The following is a 17,772-nucleotide window of genomic DNA, read 5'->3' on the forward strand; positions in this document are numbered from 1 at the left end:
TAATTACCCTTTCAGTGTATCTAAAATCTGTTTCATCTTCCTCACTTAACCCACTTTTTACTCATTAAGGTGAAGTTCCAGTACCCAATGAAATCCCTCTGTGTGTCCCCAGGGATTTCCATGGCACACGGGATGGATCAGACTTCTCCTATGATTGTGCCTTCCAGTTCAACCAGTACTTTACTAATTGCATGATGCATGTGCCTGTCTATTCCTAGGGGTTACCTGGATTTGATGCACCGTGCCCAATTGATAGAGAAACGGGGTTCCCAATATCTGGTATCCCTGGCTGTGACGGCAGGATACCAAAGGGAACCCTCACTATCCCTATAATAAGTACCTCAACTGAGAGGAAGGGCTCTCCTTAAGGTTAGAATCATGATCTAGAATGCAAGTGACGCAGTGCACTGCTTTGTAAAGGCCTCGCCTTCCTACTTCATCGTGACCATACCCGAAAGATTTCAATCAACGTTGTGCCACAAGGGCCAGCAGTCTTGAAATGGATATTTTGTAAGCATCCCGATGCTCTTACATAATGAACGATACAAAAAACACCCCTTTTTGAAACAATCCTCGGGCTATTTTAATTCTGAAATTTAAAACAAAATGTGTGCGTTTAGAATCCAGGATATCGCTGACCGACAGGCAAATGCATGGTTGAAATCTCTTCATTTCTTTCAGGTTTAGCATGAAAAGCACATAAAATAGTTATTTCAGGCTGAGTTGATAAACCTCGCTGTACATTTTCAGGGTGGTACTCTGTAGTATTGCCTGCATGAGGTGAGCCGAGGTGATGGTTTCCAAACAGCTTACCTTGTAGAATATGCCTTCAGCTCTCAGTCACTAAATAACTTCTGCAAAATATAATCGTGAACGCCAAGTTCTTACTGGATGGCTGAATTGCATTTCTGCCGACTACTGGGATGTACATCCCTTCGATTAATTTCATTTGCTGGAAATGCAGTGCAGTTTAACACTGCTACCAGGAATTAGGAATAAGAAATCACTACCGGTATATTTATACATAAAGAAAATCATCTTTACATCACTGTACCTTGTCTTATGGTGCTTCCGATCCTGTTCCATACCTAACCTAATCTTGCTTCACCATGACTAATGTCCCCCTCCTTAACCACCCCCTCCCCCCGAACAGTCACAAGTACCACCCCACACACAGCTCTTTATCTGGCTAATAGTGAACATAACGTCATGCTAAAGCTTACTGTGATACTTTGTAAATTTGGCTTAGTCAATTTTATTTGACTGTTACTGTCTCCATCATAATATCCCTCAGTTCGCACGTGGGACATTTTTATCAGGAACATCCAAAGAGCCACATGGATGGACTACCATGCTACTGCAGAGTGATCCTTAATAACCCCCATCGCTTCTAAAAAAATGACATCGTTGTCGACACGGGTATTCATCATTCCTCGATTTCAATGTTGACTCTAATCTAGCACACAACAGGTTTTCGTGCTCTTCAAAAAGGAATTACATTGACTGCACTATCAGAAGCTGGTATACCAAAACAGTTTCCTTAAGACCTGTATTACAAGTTCACACTATAAGTTCGTAACACCAGTCTGCCAAAGCTGGTGAGAAAAAGTCCTAAACAAATATTGTCGGAGAAGCGGAGAGCCAAGACCGTTCATGTGATCGTACCTGTTCTAGTCATGAGCATATTTCATCCTGTTTTTCAGTCCTAATCCATGGTGAAGAAGTGGTAGTGTCATATGTAAATAGTCAGGGATTATCAACCATTGTACAGATAGACAGGAGGAAGAACGAAAGTGAACCTGGACGATAGAAGGCGGTCGTGCAACGAATTCTCGGGAATGCAGCATTTCCAAAATACCTCTTTTGAATTACTGAAAAAGTGACGGTAATTCCCGATGAGGTTTCAAGTGATATAAAGCTTAAACTGTTTTCTTGCAAACATTGAGTACATTTTCGTATGTGGACGTGCCACATTTAAAGGGAAGTCGGTGTTTGTGGGCGGTCAAACGGCTGCAATGCGTATAATAAATTCCATGTTACTATCTCCTGTCAGCTCATCAAAAGCCAGCATCTCAACATTTCTGGCAACATTTCGACAACTCGGGCTTATAGAATGTTGTTGATCGTAGAATGGTAAAATGTACGTATGGGGCGAGCATATTAGAAGAAATGAAAGTGTGTTGAATAAACTGGGAAATTTCGTTTTCATTTTTCATTTGAATGTGTGTGTGTGGGGGGGGGGGTGGGGGCATATCAGTGAGTACCTTATGTGTGTCTATACTCCACAGTTCATGTCACTTAGCTTTCGTAGGAATGTGTATTCCATGTAGGGCTAGGCTAACACATATTTGGGATTTAAGATGCATTTAATACATATGGGAAGGATCTGTGGGTATTTCATCTTCGATGTAGAATTCCTGAGCATTAGAAGGAACGCATACCTTGTCCAATCGTGCTTTTGGGCGTTGCAATCTTGACTCGTGGATGTAAAATCGCAGTGAAAGACATACAGTTGCGTCCCTTGAAATAAATTTGGTGTGGTGCCTTGTTAAGATGAGGGAATATGAGAGAACATCCTGCATTTCATTGTGCTTTTGTACAACATCTTAACTGGGCTTTGAGACGAAGCAGGACAGCTTTATTGCTAGGAATTGGGTTAGTGTACCGGCAAGTAACCAATGTTACAATATATTTGCCTGGTAGTGTTATCCAGAGTATAGCAGGCAATGCTTTATCTGTCTTTATGTGCAAAACTTGGGGCGTAGCTTTTGTTATAGCTATTGCACCGTCTGCCAATATTAGCATTACCGTAAAAATGGGATGATTTTTTTTCACCTGCTATATACAATTAAACGGAAATGGTCATGCACTATGTAAAAAATAGAGAATGTTATCATAGGATCAGTAACATACATCATTAGACTCAGAGTTTCATTTATTCTTTTGCACAAAAAACATTAAAATGCACAAAAATATGATTGGGTTGTAAATATTTTGTTGATGAAAGGCCCTTGTCGGGATTTTTCAAACATCTATTCATGTTTTCATTTATATTGTACATCTTGGCCCAACACATCCAATTTCAGGCCATTCTAGTTGTTGGCAAAGTCTGTGAGTGATGTGTGGACTTGCTGACAAGAATCATTTCAAGATTAAAACCTCCCTCCATCTCATACTGATGACAATTTCTTTCTTCTTGGAGGAAGCACGAAAAATATGTATATGTATCAGTTAGATGCTCAATGCTTCATTGGAATCTTTATGAAGTCAGATGCGTAATTCAAGCAAATCTTACATTTGTTTTCATGCCTCCGACTTGTACATTGTAGTTAGGTTTGAAAAAAAACAAAACTTTATGAATCAGAAGCAAAGTATGATCAGAATACTTTAAACTGGACGCGCTGATTGCGGAAGGAATGGACCAATCGAGCTATAGCTTGTGCAGTTCGTGCCGAGTTACTAACGCTCCAAAAATCTACTGACTTTATAAAGGTGAATGGAGTATGACATTAGTGCTTCACCATGATTAGAAAAGTCCTTGAAATCACAGGGAAGTCGCGCGGATGAAATGATATTCAATAGAATTTCGTGGAAAGAATGAACAAATTTGACCGTAATTTAGATGTAGATAATTTTTATTAGAAATATTACAATGTATGTACATGTATATCATATAATAAATATACGTTGGAGGGTTAAAACGATTATCGACCTCAACTTCATTGTCATTTGCCAATGTACTGTTAACTCATTATGGTCACTTCATTTCATTTGTCGGCTTGTATATCGAAAGGCGGTATTTTAATCGTCTTCCTTTCCTCAAAGATCAAGGGACTTTAGAAACATCCTGAAAAATGATGTCTTTACATGATCCATTCATGATTTTTAGTGATCACATCACACTTATCTAGTGTGAAAGTATGTTTGGAGTGTCATACTCCAATGTAAAGGGACGTCCAAGTACACTGTAAAAGAATTTCCCATATGGACTTGTGGTTGATGTGTTTGGTAGGCTGTAGCGGACCTCGCTACTCCTCTAAACGCACCGCCTATTTACAAGCAGCCATAGTAACAAATGAATTGGATTTCGGCCGTAAAATACTCCTCACAGTGATATATATATGCGTAGGCTATATGCAACTGTATGCGGAGATTTTGGTGTGGTTGAGAAGTAACGATGACTGTACATGTAATTGGTTTAGATGTCCGTCTTTAAAAATCAGCAGCGAAATCTGTATACCTGTCGTAAAAGACTCGCGCAAAAAAAACATCCACCGTAATATTGAACTTGCATACCGTCCTCGGCTCTTGGTTGGCTGAGACTGAGGCGGATTTTTACGGCGAGCTTTTACGGCAGGTGAATCATTTTACTATTACTTTGAAATGTACATCAAAAGGAAGTCGTTTGCATGAAATTGAGTTTGCAGTATAACTTGGCACGGAAGGTATTGCATGATACATGTATGAGTACGGTAAATAAATGAAGAAAAATCTTGCCGTTGATGGCCATTTTGAATTTTACATCATTCTTTGGAACTTTTTGGCGTCTTGTAATAGTATTTTAGCAGGTCTCGACTTTCAGGATACACTGAGAATACATGTACTGTAGTAGGTAAAAAATTGTATGTGCACCCCAACGTATAGATTAAAAAATGTGATTTTGCACAGAAACGATTATCTAGAGTTGTTTCCGTCAGCGTTTTTTATAAGGAGTTGTACATTGTGTGTAACATATTGCGAGCACGACATGATCGCACTTGATTTAACTCTCAATATCGAAGTGGATAAATTACTTGAAACATTTGTTTCCATGCACAAATAATATCAACTAATGTCGAACATGGCTATAATGTGAAGTAACGGGGACTTAAAGACATTTCGCATTTGTTTGAATCGTCTAAGCACATTGTTTGAAAGCTGATGAAGGAACCAACTTTTTTTCAACCATAAACTGTACATGTTATCACATCAACAATAAAGGTATACATTTTGTTTAGAAAGCGCTTCGTTCCTTAATTTCTTGTTTAAACGTCATCTGGAGGACACCAGACAAGCTCGGCGGCAGAATAATCGAGAGTATACCAGTAGCTCAGGATGACCTTATCGTTTTCTAGGACAGATATCGGCCTGCCCGCATCCGGATACCCCGTCGCGTTTTTGTAACCACTCCAATGACGCGAGTCGATCCGTGGGCCCGAGTGTCGCATTTGCATGGTGTGAATCGAAACTCGCCATCGTGACGTATATGGTAGACGGGAGGGGACATAAATCAGAATATATCGGCCGATTAAATCTCGCCGCGTGACCCAATTTAAACCAATCGGGAGCCAAGGACGGTTTGAATTTTGCGGCAGAGGTATTTTCGCGGGAGTCTTCTGCACGATTTGCGGGGGACTTATGCAAATTCGCGGGACGTACATGCCGCTCCGTGAACAGTCTGGCAAGTAGGCCGGCGTGTTCGATAATTGAGACCCGTAGACCCTCCTCCACAAGAGTTTGTAAAACCGTTCCTAACCGACCCAAATCAACAATGAATCGAACATACCTCGAAAAGCAATTTAAAACCCTGTACACGAATGTTTAGTGGTCATCGTTTCGTTTTTGCGCCAGCATCTCTTGAACAGAAAATACAATTAATGTTAACCTTGACCTTTATGGCCGGTTCGAAGACTTCTTGTTTTCAGAATCTGTGTGTTCTAATTGGGCTACATGTGTACGTAACCTGAAAGAAATGGCCGTAACGTTCACCTTTAAGGCGACTGTCTGCTTACAGAGTGGTTCGTCACCCAGGTTACTGCAGGCTGAAAAATGCAAATCGATCACCAGCACTGATAATTTTAATCATTGTGGAACTCCAAATCAATCACTCTCGTGATGATACCAAGACGACACAATGTCTGCCATTGATCTACGACAGATGACATCAACAGTTGTTACCAGCACAATACTGTCTACATGCATCTCCACGACTGAGAACGCTTCAACCTGAACCTGGAGGAGCACTTACACGATCTAACTGATCTTTGAGCGGAGTTTGTCCAAAATTCCTTGGTAAAGACTCACCGAGTCCGCTGAATGCTGATTTCATATTCACTAGTCTATTTCGCATCCGTCTAAACTCCACTACTTGGTCACTACCCTCCAAGGGAACGCCCTGTCCGTAGGCGTCAATGTCACTCAAAGGCTGGTTGAACCGTTTCCATCGCCGACGTCCCCGGTTTGAACGGTCACAATCATCTCCTGGTTTATTTTTCATTATTTCCGAAATTTCCTGCTCAGTCGCCTCATTGCATGGTTCATTTTCCCCTGCAATATGAATTAGGTTTTTTGTCGCATTTTTATCTTCGATGCTAGAATAATCTAAAGAGTGCCTATCCAATACCTTAATGGTATCTTCGGATCGTTCACCACCCTCATTTGGCATTTTAACGGTTTTCCGATTTCCAAAATCTTCGTTCGATATTTTAACGACATTTGCGTCTCCCTTGCTTGGATTTCGATTTTCAGACCTCCTATTGTCCTCATTCAATACTTTAGCCTCCTCCGTCTTCGACAGTCGTTTATCCTCTTTGCTCAGGTGCTGAACCGTTCCGGAGCTGACTCCCAGCGTGATCGAGTGGTCGTACCCAGTACTAGCTCTTACAGTGGCGACCTTGGCCCCACACAAACCCATTTTTAACTTTGAAATCGAAGATGACTGTAGACACGCAAATGGCTGCACGTGCGTATTAAAATGGAGTTTTTCCCGTAAAAGATAAAGATGCGATACGGCTGAATCCGAATGTAGTTTTAATTTTTCCTCGCGTAGATACCAACTAATAGGTACCCTTGTGGGCGTCGTCCTGGACCATTCACCTGTCGAGCTGTTCCTGATGCTTCTTGATCAATCCAGATATTCAAAAAACGTCGTTAAAGCAATCGTGCCCAGCAGGTATCATGTGGGATCATATCCGACTGTTAAGTATACGTGTCAATGATCACAATCGTTTGACACCTCTCTTGACATCACGGGAAGACTTCCATATCCTGACAAGCAGACCCCACCAATTTGCCGTCTTTCAAACGACCCACTCATCATCAGTATACGGCGGTAGGCCGCGTTGGCTTTCCGATATTCCGTGTGCGTGTCGTACATGTCTTCGATAAAGTCTGGGTCTGCTCAATTAACCTCCAGAATCATATCGTCCTTGGCTACTTGGCCGTGAAGGCCAAGTAGTTGAAGAAGATCCGTCATTTTTCACCGATTTAATTATCGCCAGAGTGTGCGCATGACAGTGTTGTTCATGAACTGTAGGCCGATAATGTGACATGTTTGATTAGTGGGATACCTAAATGTTAACCTAATAATGTGAAATCAATAGTCGACTTAATTTGACATGAAAACCGATTTAATAATGGATAGCTGACATACGAAGAGGATGACGAAATGTTATTTTGTTTAATTCGTACTAAAGTACAATTTAGATTTGGGTGGGAGTTTACAATAATGTCCATCCTGAGACCAGGCTTTTTTACTCCTATGTCGTATACGCCTGATAAAGAATGTCTGTTTCGGATGAGACAGGGTTGTAACTGAACTGTCATTCTTTTCTCTCTCATTTTCGTCTGAAATAAAAGTTTTGCTTGCTACAACACTAAATCTACCACCAAACTTTCCGCATCTGCTATGTTCGACAACACTTACTTGCAACATCTCCGCACTGCAATTGAACAAACATAAGCCTAGGGAGAAATCAGCGGTTGTTGTTCATTGTAACAACACATCCTGCACGCGAGTGCGCTGACGGAGGGCAGCGATCGTAAAATAACACCCCAACCCCCACCCCAATTTTCTCCGGATCGGATCTGACCCTTGGGGAACCAAGTCAACTGCACTTCAGCTGGGCAATCACTTTGCTAGACGTCAGACCATTCCGAATCGGCGGATTTCGCGAATCATCAATATTTCTAGACTTAACCCTGTAAATGGTCTGAAGGCAACCTGAAGTTACAAATACATAAGAATCAAAGTCTATCCAACAAAACATACTTCCTAAGTAAGGGAGGTAGTAATATACCATCCGACATTATCTTCTTTTTAAGGGGATAACGGATTTTTCCACGAAGTTCTAGTCTACACTGTTCCTTCAGAGACAACCCAGTGTGCAGCAGACTAGACAACCAAACTGATGACTCATCACTATCTGCGAAGTCACTTACAAATGCTGTGTACCTTTCTGAAAGTGAGGACGAAGGCTTCATCATTCCAGCGTAAATCAGATGTTTCAAAAAGCTGTCTACGCTCCCGAGTATCAGCACCTTTTCGCAAACGGGTATTATGTTTAGAACACACACAGCATTTTGTGCAAAAAACATCATCTTTATTGCGCCAATGCTTCCTCTTGAAATCGAATGAGGCTTGCTTGAAATAATAATCTGGTTGATAATAGCCGTTGTTTTGCAGATGTCACTTGAACCAATATCAGAGTCCATGTAATAGAAGCTTTGTGTTAAATCGTGTATGTGGTGATCTAAAGGCGTTCGACCTGTGCCGTCCTTCACATCAGGTCTTGCCCCGCGTTCCAGCAATTCTTCCACAACGCTCCGATCCGTGTCAATTGCAGCAAATCCGCTGGCCAACATGACATTGTCTCTAGCAGATTCAGATGTCAAATGCAACGCAGTGGTGTGCAAAATGTCATCTGATACAGCATTGACATCAGCACCGTTGGCAAGAAGAATTTGTATTATTTTTCTCTGCTTGAAACAGGCCCACATCAAGGGTGTCAGTCGTTGACTTTGACCCTGATAACGCCTTGTCACCTCTTTACGAATATCTGCTCCGTTCAGCAACAGAATTTCCAGTATTTCCGAACTGCCGCTGAAGATACAAAACCCCAAGGCTGTCTCCCCGAAGCTATTCTCTTCATGTACATCCGCACCCTGCTCCAACAAACACTTTACCAGATCAGTTTGGCCCCTCCCACATGCTTGCATCAAAGGATAGAGCTGTAACTGATGGCAACTGGAAATAGCTGTGCCCTCCTCACAATACTGCTTCACCCGCGCTGAATCTCCAATGCAACAAGCTGCATACAACGCCCGTCCCCTGTTGTCACTGTCACCATGGTTACCAAGTCCATCATATTGCTTGAGAAGCTGAGCAATTATCATGCTATTTGTGTTATTTGTATCAATGGCACAAGCTAACGCATTGGTCTGGCCATCACTTTTTAGCGGGTCTGCTCCAGAGGCAAGAAGGAGCTGCACCAGCTCAGAGGATCCTTGTGTTATTGCTGCAATGAGCGGTAACCCCAATTTTGCATTGTTCACGTCCACCCCAGTTTGAAGGATCCTTTGAACTGTTGGCGCGTGCTGGTTACCTTTCACAACGATGTCAAGGGCTGTCATGGCTGTCACTCCATCAAGTTTTGCGAAGTCAATCGTTGATAGGAGGCCTTCAATCTAGTAAAGATACAATAATACAGTATCATTGGCTTTGGTTACCTACCGGCATGTAGCCTACGATCTTGATATACATATACACGCCTCGTTTAAAGCATCTTGACCACCAAGGTTTTTGCATCATATCAAGATATACTCCGGCTATATTTAGAGGGAGTATAGGCCATGAGGTTCAGGATGCGTTTAAAGGGGAATTACAGAGTGGAATCGAGACCCCTAGTATAGGATCTCTTGAAAATCGAGACTAAACGTTATGTTATTCTACGTACCTTTGTTACATTGTTGCTCCGCACTGCATCACGGAACTCCTGTATAGGGCCTATGTCCGCCATTTCTGTGCCATGTACGCAGATAAGAAGATGGACTGGCTGCGATACAGCGATACCAGGAGCAACGATACAACCCAACAACGTGGGTCTACGATGTCAAGGTCAAATATAGACTGCCTGCCAATCGATCTCTAGCGATCTACGACATCATCTACGCTGCGAGCTTGCCAATAGTGATGCAGCGCCACTACCCGATGTGAATCGGACTTGGCTGCTTCTCGTAGAATATCAACGCATACACAGCGTATTGAGTATGATGAAAGAATTGAGTTGACCTACAAATTAAGTCGGCGAATATCAAACTGACACTGGATTAAGCAGGTCGCGCCGCGGGAAATCTCACACCAAGAGGAATTGACAGAATGCTTAGTAAACGCAAAACGTTTTCCAATTTGAGGGAGTGGCATAGTGGGATTGAGATGATGCCTGGCCGACGCAAATGACATCATATAATAGGCCTGGAGTAACTGTTCAGAAAACTGTTCGGGCATGCGGGCAATCATCATGTGAACAAAAACTGTATACCTACATACGAGTAAGATACTGGCATACTGCCAAGTATAGTGACACTATCAAGAAATATTAAAGACTTTATTTCACGGTTGTAGCACGCCCTCTCCACAGGCACAGGAAACCATGTTATCATATCCCGCTATCAAAACTGGAAAACACCTTTTCCACTGTAGGTAAAAGGCAGCGATTTTTTCATGTTTCATTATTGCCGACAAGGAGGTGTGCGTAAAAATAACGAATAACGCGTTACTACATTGTACACGTATTTAAGTGTTGAAACAAAATTGGAAAAACGTCAGTCCAATCACTTTCACATTAGTAATGACGTAACTGCAAATGATAAACACGTTCATGATACTTCGACAGTCGTCCAGATTGCATTGGCAAATTACGTGTGTCTTTACAGTCATTTTGCGTTACATCACAATGCCAGATTCGTCACAACTTAAACAAAGGTTTGTCTGACAACGGACGCCTTAAGGTACGTTGCATACTCTAGTTTCACTGATCTAAGATCGGCTATCAATATTCATCAAATAGTATGCACATGGTCAAACAATGCCATTGAACAATTAGATACTTTTAGTAGACAATGGCTTGGCGCTCCAAGTTGTCCGATGGTCATGACGTCATGTCCGGCCCTGACCCATTCTTTAGATTTCATAATAATTAATCAACCGGTCTTAGGTCGGTGAAACCAGAGTCGAGGTCGCATTAGATTGAGTACACAAGTGATCGAAGGCAATATCGCGAGCAAGTGTCGGGATAATGCCCCAACGAAGAAATGGTATTCAGTTCGACTTAAAGCAAGAATAACATTAGACCGTTTTGCCTTGTCTATACTGAAGGTAGGTAACCTCTTGTTATTTTGATTTCGTGGTGTCATGCAGCGGTCAACTTAAACTCTATTCCACAGGGCAGAGATAGTCAGGCGATCGACATCGATGGACACTTTGCTAATTTTCCGAATTGGTAAGGACGAAACACTAATTCACAAAGGACTTGAAAGAAAATCTCCGGTGCTTCACCAAATGTTCCCCAGATTTTTTACCCTCAGGAACTTTGTATCGGTCGACAGGAATTCGACACTTTTCTTTTTTACCACACTGTAATTATTTTTCTTATCGAGAAAAATGTAACCATCAAAATAACCCTGTTGACTCGCCTCATAACCGCTCTTATAGTGGTGGCATTCACGACTGCATAAATACGATGGGATGTCGTGATCACGACAGAAATATTGAACAATCTCAAGCGACTCTCCCAATCATCAGCAAAGTTAGGCCGTTTTATCGAGGAGAAGTCTTCCTTATTTCGATATCCCCTGCATGGTGCTTATCTTGGATCGGATCAATACGGTTTGAACATTATTTTTCGCGAATCCGAAGTGCAATAAAACGATAAAATACTCAATGTTTTCAATTGAGGTATATAGGCCTAGGCATATTGGTCAGCCAAGTCCCATAAATTTCTTTGAAGTACCAATAAAATATGATAAGATTTATTTTTATTTTTATTTTATAAGTAAACTTGAATAAAATATTACATTCAAATGACGGAATGAGCTGGCATTTAAAGGGTCAATATCGAGATTGAGAAAACATAGAGTCCAACCAACTACATTGAGATAGAGTGGTAGGTACACGTATAGGCCCTTCTTTTCTATCCTTCCACTCCAGGTTTTTCAACGTAACTTGCCATCCTGAAAAAAAATTGATGATGGGTTTGCATTATTTAACATCAAAGTTTGTAACTCTGAGACTTGCCCTCGTTTGGCTGTTGACATTTTGTAACCGAATTTGGCTATTGCCCTTTGCCAAGAAGTACTCTTTGATTACGTTGTAGTTATTGCCACATGAAAATACAATCTTGATATGTCCACCAACTCTGCATGTAATGTATTGGTATGTGTACATGTTAATTCATAGCTACTCTGTAAAGTTTACATTTTTCTTAGGTAAATCGGACTACTTGACATGAAAGGATTCCGCTAGGAATTCCTTCACAGAACAAAGATGGTCATTTAATGCTGCCGGTGACCAATACGGATTATTTGACTTTTTTATCAACAAAACAATTGCAGGTTTATGTTTCTCATCCCAATGTTGGTCGTGTTTATAATAGTGAGGTGGAGGTCATTCAATATTAATTAATTGCATTTCGCCGGAAAAGAAAGAACGCACTGTAATAAAAGTGTGCAATTCGTAGTTATCATGCAGACGATAAAATCGAACAAAAAATATTAATACATAGGCAATTAAACTTGCCTTATGACTGAAGTTTACTACAGTATGACTGCGGGATACGATCACTGTACATGCCGCCATATAATCAAGACTTGGAGATATCTTCACGTATTTATAGAACCCTGAATGCCCTGGGGACCGACAAATGCATACCACATCTTCCATGTCATATCGCAGAGAACAATGCAAATATGACAATTAGATTCTTGTTTGTAATATAAAGATATGTTAGGTATTCGTGATTGATGACACAAGGTGACCCTGATTAATGTATATGCGCGACAAGGTTGACTTAATGATTTCGCAGTATTTGTCGCGATTGCAAATAAGCAGGGACAAATGAGAAACTGTCTTGTTTCTATTGCAAGCTACTTCTGATGTGTATACAATATCCCTGGCAAGTATAGTGAGGAATCGTATTTCAGGACATATTCTCCAAAAGTGATATGTTCCCAATATAAAAGTGTTGAGCCAATGACTTTACATTTATCTGCAGTTTTTTTTTCTGGTATGGCGGATAATCAAAGGGTAAGCGATTATAAATCTCTTAAGAGTCACAGCATCACTTTTATGTACTTTCACGTAGTTTAGATTCGTAGGAAATAGAATCATGAACAGGTCTTTGTCAGAAGGGGAATGAAACGTGGTTGAACAACACTGCGCTCCCGAGTACATCGAATACGATGTCTTAACCAATCAAGACAAGTAAATGTACTTCCTCAACAGTAATTGCGCACGTACACCTCCAAAGTCTTGATAACAATCATTCGATTTGCAAATCAGACATGGACTTCAGCATACCTACAACAAAAAAATTCAAATGATCACGAGCAAATAGTGATAGATCATAGTTATCTTAATAATGGCTATTTAAAACCGTAATAAAATACCACTTACATTCTATGATTTGATAATTATCATTCTCTTACACATTTTCATGATTAACGGCTAAGTTTTCCTTAAGACGAGCTTACGACCCCACTAGATCATTCGTATCAATGTCCTTCAAGATTTCTGTTGTTCATGTAACTCAATAACCAAGGAAGGGGACTTTATGATTTACGCACTACGCTGATAAATCAGCATTGACTAATGTCAGGAAACAACTGATTAATTGTACACCGTCTATGGGCTTCCTTTTTTGGAGTAGTGTCATTAGATAGTCTTACAATTGCCACCATTTCCAAATAAATAATTAACTGGCGAGGTTTGTATCGAAATCCGAGGCGATATAATCGACTCTGATAAAAACTACGAAATCATGCCTGTTGTCCAATTCAGTATATTTTGGCTGCTAGTTAGTTTATTATAACAGAAAGACTCTGGTAGAATGACGAAAAAATATCGGAGGGGGCTTGCACATTTATTTACGGTAAACTTTATGCACTTAACATGTTTGTATTTTATCTAGTTACAGATGGTAAGCCCATACATAGGTGTTGAGCTGATGACCCTGGTCGCCGATAGCTGCAATCTTGGTGAAGCTGGTTCGTGGTCTCGCCGCCGGACTGGCACGTATGTCATCAGTAGAAGTACGACCTCAGACGATCATTTTCTCACGCTACACTTTCCATAGTAAATGCCTTGTGAAGAACAGATAGTGTGACGCCATGATCTCGCTTGGTTTCACATTGTTTACCCTTTGTGCCGCAGTAGTAACATTTGCGACAGGGTTGGTCCCGGTGCCCAACATGGACTACAAGGCATATGTGAAACTCGGAGATATCAATATTGGGGCCATCATTCCAGTCCATCAGTACCATTTCAATGCGCCATGCGGGGGCAGTCTTCGGGAGCTCGGCGTTCTTCAGCGAATGGAGGCGCTGGTGTTCGCTGTCGAGGAAATTAACAATCGGACGGACCTCTTGCAGAACATAACTTTGGGTTACATCATCCTTGATGACTGTTACAAGGAAAGTACTGCAGTAGGAAAAGCATTGCAATTTGTTACTGCGAAAGGCACATGTGACGCCAATGTGACGACCTCACAGCACTGTTCAAATGAAACAACATCGTATGACGTCATTGGATTAATTGGCTCCGAGAGTAGCGCAAACAGCATGAGTATTGCAAAAATATCCAACTTGTATAAAATCCCACAACTGAGTTACCTTGCTACTAGTCCAGAGTTAGACAATACGTTTAGATTTCCATATTTCTTTAGGACAGTTCCGTCTGATTATTTTCAAGCGAAGGCGATTTTGGACTTTCTCGCATACTCTAATTGGACCTACGTCTCAATTCTGTACTCAGATTCTAGTTATGGTGTTGCTGGGTATCAAGCTCTTCAGGAGATTGCGAAAGATAAAGGAATATGTTTTGCTTATGCAGTATCAGTCCAATACAACTTCTCAGACAAATACTTCGACGAGCTAGTTACCCAAATCGTTCGTTATGACAACAAAGCGAGGGCCGTCATCGTGTACACGCCTTTAGAAGTTGCGAGGGCGATTCTCGCTGCAGTGAAGCGACGAGGCCACACTGAGACTTTTACGTGGATAGCTAGCGATGCCTGGGGTAGGAATATTCAGGATTACGAAGGGTTGGAGGAGACTGCATGGGGTATTGTAGCTGTCAAAGTCAACTCTCAAAATGTGCACAGGTTCGATGAACATTTTTCAAATCTGATCCCAAGCATCAGAACAAATAACCCTTGGTTCCAACATTTCTGGGAAGACGTTTTTAACTGTTCCAAGGGTGGTTGCAGCTCAAACGATAGCTTCACTGCGTGCTCCCACTATACCCCAGATATGCTGACGTCGCTGGTTATTGATGCTGTGTATACGTATGCCCACGCAATCGATGACGCACTCAGCAAAAACTGTTCGGAGGGCAGGGACTCATGCTATCTCAATTCTTGTTTAACAGCTGATGTTCTGACTGCATCTTTACAGAATATCGCATTCAATGGCGAAATATCAAATTTTACATTTGACGAAAATGGAAATGGTATTCTTGACTATAAATTCCAAAGTATACAAAAAATCAACAACAGCTTTCAACTAGTTCACGTTGCAACTTGGAGTCAGGACATGGGTCTTGTCTTAGACGGTTCCCCGTTACAGTTCAAAAACCTCTCAACCATTCCAATATCAGTGTGCTCCGCCCCTTGCAAGCCTGGGTACTCACAGGAGCTACTCGACTACGGCTGCTGCTGGAACTGTAAAATCTGTCGACCGAACGAAATTTCTGTAATAATCGAAGGCATCATGAAATGTACTCCATGCACAAACAAGACATGGCCGGATTCCGATCGGACGGCGTGTCTGGGACTTATTCCTGAATACCTCAGTTACGACAGCGCCATCGGAGCAACCCTCATTACCTCTGCCGGGCTTGGCATAATCGCAACCTTCGTCGTTGCCATTCTCTACGGCATCAATAATGACCACAAATTAATCAAGGCATCGGGAAGGGAACTTAGTTACGTCATGTTATTTGGCATCTGGGTACACTACAGCGCCGTTTTTGTCTTCATCTTGAAACCAACAGATTGGACATGTATCGTGAATACATGCACATTCGGGCTTAGCTTCTGCCTGGTGTATGCTCCGCTCTTGACCAAGAGCAATCGTATCTATAGGATCTTTGAGAGCGGTCGCCACGGGAAGATACGACCGCCAATGATTGACGCAAAGTCACAGCTGATGTTTACGTCCATACTAGTTTTGATTAAGGTAAGAAGTGCCCACCTCTTCATATTGACCAACGACACTAACATTTTCGGTCGTACCGTACCGCTTACGCTGAATTCATACTCCGACAGCTGACTTGACCACGTCAGACATTGCCTGTATTAGTAAGAATACGAATCGATACTCAATAATCTAGCAATGTTCTCTTTCAGGTTGTTGTACTGCTCGTCTGGATCTTCACTGAAACGCCTAAAGCCATCACCACTGTGACACTCGGCCGTGATCAAAACACACTGTCTTTGTTCTGTTCAATGTCTATGGGTGCATTTGGCTGCATCATCGGATACAACCTGCTGTTAATCCTTGCCTGCTGTTTCCACGCTTTCAAAACAAGAAAACTACCAACAAATTTTAATGAATCCAGATTTATTTCATTCTGTGTGTACACGACCATTCTGATGTGGTTAGCCTTCTTTCCTGCGTATCTCACTCTTACATTTGGATACTACAGGACATTATTCAGTTGTTTGGCTTTGCTTGTGAACGCTACAGTTGTAATGATTTGCTTGTTTGGAACGAGACTGTATGGTGTTTACTTCGTCAAGAAGTGTGACCTTCACCTGATGTCTGCTGCATCCGGGAAGACAGGCTTGAAAAGTGCAGCCATCGCCGTTAAGGCAACTGTATCAATAAACCACGCCGGGACCAAAGTCGTACCCAGGCGAGGGTCTGAGCTGAGCAAAGAAGACGTTGTCAACAATTCCATAGAAACCGTCGAAACATCAAATTCTGACCTTGATCAAGTCCAAGTGGCGACCCCACCTGAAAATGATTTGGTTATAGTGTCACCTAGCGGTGCAGGCGAAAAATATGAGAATGGACTTTTGTCGCTTCCAGAAGACAATCGAGTGAAAAGAGCTGTTAGTTTTGATGTCATTGAAAACGCTGATGATTGTTGATATAATATCTCAATTGAGTGCGGAATGATATAAATAAAACCTTAGTAAATGTTCATAGAGAAAGGCCTTGTGTAAATGTACGTTAAATTAGCTGACGGGTCAAATACACACCCTCCTGAGTAAGGCCGAAGCCGAGCTATGTACGAACATTTGGATATTATACTAAATTAACGATGCTAACCATGCAAACGTTACCTAAACAGAGTAAATGACAATTTGTTTCGAGTAACCATTACAACCGTCTTTATACTTGTAATCCATGGGTGCGCAAGTTATATTTTTATCAACATACTTGTTGTAGATATCCCAAGAGACTTCTGTGTTCATCGCATTAAAAATCATTAGGTTCCGTAAGCTGCAGTATTTTGCCACACCAGAGTCTCCTGTTTCCTTGACTAGTCCACGAAATGAAAAGAAGATGCCCTCATGGCACGAGGGTCTAATACCAGAAGCCTTCGCAAGCATACCAACGTAAACATCTTCTGAAAAAACCATTGGAACCCGGCGTGTTTTAGCGGAAAATATCTTTACTACATTTGCGGACATCAAAATCCCTAGGCCTCTGTTGTAAATCGGATACATCCTGTACGGGTATTGTTTATAACCGATGTAATATCTTTCATAAGGGCCAGGTGACGTTCTTATA

General features: G+C 41.5%; 3 protein-coding genes across 31 annotated transcripts in view; 2 read left to right on the forward strand and 1 right to left on the reverse strand.

Moving 5' to 3' along the window:
• LOC135491121 (collagen alpha-1(XIII) chain-like) overlaps positions 1 to 5,000 on the forward strand; it is a 64,837-nt gene extending 59,837 nt beyond the window's left edge. For 23 of the 26 annotated variants that reach the window (XM_064776868.1, XM_064776853.1, XM_064776821.1 and 20 more), the window contains one exon: positions 1,704 to 5,000. In XM_064776868.1, coding sequence (XP_064632938.1) covers positions 1,704 to 1,709 — 6 coding nt within the window. In that variant the 3' untranslated portion in view covers positions 1,710 to 5,000. Of the gene's footprint in view, positions 1 to 218; positions 370 to 750; positions 781 to 1,703 lie in introns of all 26 variants that reach the window. The other 3 variants (XM_064776885.1, XM_064776987.1, XM_064776951.1) reach the window with 2 other exon arrangements.
• A 2,407-nt stretch (positions 5,001 to 7,407) lies between these two features.
• Positions 7,408 to 9,974, reverse strand: LOC135495629 (ankyrin repeat and KH domain-containing protein 1-like). 2 transcript variants are annotated; one of them, XM_064784565.1, is made up of 3 exons: positions 9,714 to 9,974; positions 8,213 to 9,444; positions 7,408 to 7,605 (listed from the first exon to the last, which is right to left on the reverse strand). In XM_064784565.1, exons 1-3 carry the CDS (start codon positions 9,774 to 9,776, stop codon positions 7,596 to 7,598), a joined length of 1,305 nt encoding a protein of 434 aa, XP_064640635.1. In that variant the 5' UTR covers positions 9,777 to 9,974; the 3' UTR covers positions 7,408 to 7,595. The 2 variants fall into 2 exon arrangements, with proteins under 2 accessions (XP_064640635.1, XP_064640554.1); XM_064784484.1 differs by having other exon boundaries at positions 7,408 to 9,444.
• A 1,015-nt stretch (positions 9,975 to 10,989) lies between these two features.
• LOC135491255 (metabotropic glutamate receptor-like) lies at positions 10,990 to 17,587 on the forward strand. Of its 3 annotated transcripts, none has more exons than XM_064776998.1 (3): positions 10,990 to 11,134; positions 13,944 to 16,209; positions 16,380 to 17,587. In XM_064776998.1, exons 2-3 carry the CDS (start codon positions 14,143 to 14,145, stop codon positions 17,124 to 17,126), a joined length of 2,814 nt encoding a protein of 937 aa, XP_064633068.1. In that variant the 5' UTR covers positions 10,990 to 11,134; positions 13,944 to 14,142; the 3' UTR covers positions 17,127 to 17,587. The 3 variants fall into 3 exon arrangements, with proteins under 3 accessions (XP_064633068.1, XP_064633084.1, XP_064633077.1); XM_064777014.1 differs by having other exon boundaries at positions 13,950 to 16,209; XM_064777007.1 differs by lacking the exon at positions 10,990 to 11,134 and adding an exon at positions 13,051 to 13,060.
• The last annotated feature ends 185 nt before the right edge of the window (positions 17,588 to 17,772 follow it).

This window comes from Lineus longissimus, chromosome 1, assembly GCF_910592395.1.
Source record: "Lineus longissimus chromosome 1, tnLinLong1.2, whole genome shotgun sequence".
In the NCBI taxonomy this organism is placed as follows: domain Eukaryota; kingdom Metazoa; phylum Nemertea; class Pilidiophora; order Heteronemertea; family Lineidae; genus Lineus; species Lineus longissimus.

Excerpts from the sequence above, each read along its gene's own strand:
- LOC135495629 (XM_064784484.1), bottom strand. The coding sequence starts at position 9,776 with ATGGCGGACATAGGCCCTATACAGGAGTTCCGTGATGCAGTGCGGAGC. Across the intron at positions 9,445-9,713 it reads GGAGCAACAATGTAACAAAG|ATTGAAGGCCTCCTATCAAC; the intron begins GTACGTAGAATA and ends TATCTTTACTAG.
- LOC135491255 (XM_064776998.1), top strand. The coding sequence starts at position 14,143 with ATGATCTCGCTTGGTTTCACATTGTTTACCCTTTGTGCCGCAGTAGTA. Across the intron at positions 16,210-16,379 it reads CCATACTAGTTTTGATTAAG|GTTGTTGTACTGCTCGTCTG; the intron begins GTAAGAAGTGCC and ends GTTCTCTTTCAG.